Genomic DNA, 3726 nt, shown 5'->3' with positions numbered 1-3726 from the left:
GATAGACAAAACAAATTCATCTTCCAGAACCATAGGCAAACCAGACCGTAACAACAACCCATAAGTTCAACTGGATATCCTAAGGGTCTGAATGGGTAATCATATTCCTTTGGATATTCAAGATATTTATCAGTCGATGATAATGAATCATGACCTATCGAGTAAAATGCGTTACGAAACCTATTCGTTGAATTCTCGGACCTTTAAAGCATGAGGTTAGGGTTGTTTCTTTGGATAGTAAGATTATATTGCATCCTAACAAAATCAGGTTTAGAAATTAGTGAATGCCATGTCCAGCATACACAGTTACAAGCTAATATGGATTTCAGTAGTAGCTTTGAAAAGATTTCAAAGTAAATCTCCTCCGAAATCCGTGACATTGTTTCTCCTTTGCATAAACCTCAAATTCTAATTAATCAACTGAGTTTATATTGCATTCATCAATTCCCTTAAATGACTCATTCCAACCTAAACTTGAACCCTACGAAACCTATAAATCTGTGACCGTGGCCCAATCGTTATCGAAATTCTAGGCTCGGTATCGAAATTCCGACCAAAAACTTAAAACTGCATTGCGAGTCGCGACTCCTAAAACTGGGCTTGACAAAAGAGATCCGAAAATTATTTATGCATGCATAGTGTGACAGTGAGCCAGTTTCCTGATTCATTTAGGGTTAACTAAACGCTAGTCCTTCCTCGTGTTCGTTGGGCAAAATCTGTCCATTACATTCCCCCCAAACATGAAACGAAATTAGGCCAACACCAAAATTCAGAATTAGCATTTGACAAAAAAAAACAAAAAAAACAAATAATGGTTGTAATGCGAACGAAAACTCTTAAATAGATAACATATGGCGACTGCTATGGAATTTCTCAAGTTTGCTCTGAGGTTGTGGAAAAACAAACCCAGATGTTGGCTCTGGTTTTTTAGAAGGGACATAGCTCTTGCAAGAATTCGTTAATTTGTACTATATGCCATCCAAGTCTTTTTTTTTCCTTTTGAATTTTAGAATCAGTTTATTCATCTTAAAATCTAATTTGACATACAAATCTTCTGGTGAATTGTAGATTGTGGAACAAATTTTTCGAAATGATATTATTTGTTATTATATCTGAATTCATGTGCACATTCATTTGTATAATAATATTCAAAAAGATAGGATCATCATTTGAATGATGTGTGCCAAATCTGGAAACTGCATCGTAAGTATGTCAAACACCAGGGGGAAAATGGAACAATATTGAAATGAATAGGGGCAGTGCATGATCTGAAGCATCTGGTGCCAAATAACATAATACGTATATGTAAAAATAGATAGAAACCAATAAAAGAAAAAAAATTGATGGACATCACAATAATAGTAATGCAAAACCATATCATTTTTTGTTTTTGATCGATAATTTTCTTCTTAATGCGGACGAGTTTCGAAACACTGATCTGATCATTCTTATCATCACCCATATCTTACCTCTATGCTACGGCGACATAGATTGGATTTACATTTAAAGCTGACATTAAAGGATATTTTGGGTTTGGTTGCCAAATATTGCAAGTATTGCAAGAAAAAGACTCACCATTAACCATAACTCACAAGTCATTGGTAACTAGCTGCAGCTTTCGCATGGAAAGGGTATATCGCAAATCAGTACGCCAATGGGTACTAGCAGCATATGGAGCTGAAGCGATGTGCAACCGCTATTGCGAGAGAACATTTAGCTGCCTTCTTCTTCCAGTTCTTTACCACTAATCTCTCCTCGCATTAAAACCCTTAAACCTCTCTCTTGTTCTCATTACTGTTATGAATCCTCAAAATCCATATTATAACAACCCTTCCTTGTATTTTCCATGGACAAATAGTGTATTTATCATAACCGGCTATAAATTGAAGTCAACAAGGATACGTCCTCTCAGGCTGCAGGAAGACAGCTAAAGCAGGTAAAACCAACTTTAATTGGTACGAAAGCAAATATGTCATTTTAGCTACCACAAAACATAGGAAAATGCATCAGAAAAATAAATTATAAGAGCTGATAACATATTCTCATGCTCTCTTCCTCATCTTCTTCTTCTTATTCTTCTTATTACGTTCCTCTATTTGTTCTTCCCTCCCTACATAAGTATTCGACTTGAGTGAAACTAAGCTTTCAAAATAAAGCTCATCTTGGTACAAACTTGTCAAACTAGATATGTTTAGCTCTTTAACTCTTCCACATTCAGGGTCATATAGAAGTAGACCAAACTCACTCCCAAATAGAATCTCACCACCCTTAAAAGACAATATAAGCCTGTATACAATGCCACATTCATCCTTTACAGAATAACGTTGAGTCCAAGATTCTCGAACTCCATAGTTCTGCATTACCCATATTTTTACACTGACTATCGGATTCTTCAAGTAAGCAAAGGCACCCTTCCAACACCCCCAAATTAATAAGCAAAACGTTATTCTCTAAAGTTTCTGGTAGTTCCAACTCTTTGAAAGTCTCTTTGCTAATATCTATAGACACTAGAACATCGGAAGAGTCTTGCGTCCTTTCAGCTAACCAATGAAGATCTCCATTAACAAGCAGCCCGGATGCTTTACTGCACATACGCAACTCATAAGGTACGATTTCAATTCTTTTCCATGAATTTGTTCGTAATAAAAAGACTTCGAATAAACTCTCGGAAGCAACTAGTAACTTGTATTCGTTACTCTTATAATCATAACCAAATGCAACCATACTAGGATAATACGGATAACACATATTTGATTTTGGTAGTACCTTGTCCTCCCTTGTGACTGGATTCCAAACACAAAAGAACTGCCTCTTGTCGAACCATAGGCAAACCAGACCATCACAGCAACCCATAAGTGTAGCTGAATAACTTAAGGATTTGAATGGGTATTCCAACTGCACTTCATAATCAAGAAATTTATCCGTCGACAATAATGACTCTATTGAATCTTTATGGAGTAGAACTGGTCCGGCCTAGGTTTAAGCATTCGACTAGGATTGTTCCCTCTGACAGTAAGATTAAGTTGCATCTTAACAAAATCAGGATTAGAAATAAGTGAATACCATGTTTTGCACACATACTTACAAGCTAATAGGGATTTTGCTGGTACTTTAATAAGGATTTCAAAGTAAATCTCCTCCGGAATGCTCGACATTGTTTCTCGTTCGTATAAGCAACGAACTATTATCAGTTACTTCTATTAAAACCCTAAACCATAAAACTTTGGAAACCTCTTACTGGTAGGACTTGAGAGATAACTGATTAAATTATTAATGAATCTGTATGGTCCATGGAAACACCTACGGACAAATCTCACCGTTGATTTGAACATGTGGGGCCAGTGAGAAGCCCTGAGTTTTGCTTCATGACGCGTGGAGCATCTCATTGCGGTAAGTATACATCAACTGAGCTAGGATCTATGAGCTGTGACAAGAAGAGGGTGTCCCTTATCCCATTCAGTGTTAGTATTTAGTATTAGGCTTATTGGTAGTAATTAGCTTGGTAATGGGTGTGCTTATGGATTGTAAGAGATGAGTTGGATTTAGTCACGGTTGGCATTGTAGCTGTTGGATCTATTCAGTAGTATCGAGCCTTATAAGCTCAAAGTCTGTAACGAAACTCTCAAGAAAATGTTAATCTAATTAATCGTTCAATCGATTTAATGGATGGTTCTTCTAAACTAGATGGCTCAGATCTTCGGATCAGAGATGTTATAGTTATTGTTG

General features: G+C 36.5%; 1 protein-coding gene across 1 annotated transcript; it reads right to left on the bottom strand.

The window, feature by feature from the left end:
* Positions 1-2042: 2042 nt before the first annotated feature.
* LOC113279668 (F-box/kelch-repeat protein At3g23880-like) lies at positions 2043-3155 on the bottom strand. Its single transcript, XM_026528343.1, has 3 exons — positions 3012-3155; positions 2411-2895; positions 2043-2286 (listed from the first exon to the last, which is right to left on the bottom strand). Exons 1-3 carry the CDS (start codon positions 3153-3155, stop codon positions 2043-2045), a joined length of 873 nt encoding a protein of 290 aa, XP_026384128.1.
* Between the last annotated feature and the right edge of the window lie 571 nt (positions 3156-3726).

Source organism: Papaver somniferum, chromosome 5, assembly GCF_003573695.1.
Source record: "Papaver somniferum cultivar HN1 chromosome 5, ASM357369v1, whole genome shotgun sequence".
NCBI classification, from domain to species: Eukaryota; Viridiplantae; Streptophyta; class Magnoliopsida; order Ranunculales; family Papaveraceae; genus Papaver; species Papaver somniferum.
This window is presented reverse-complemented; position numbering and strand designations above follow the sequence as displayed.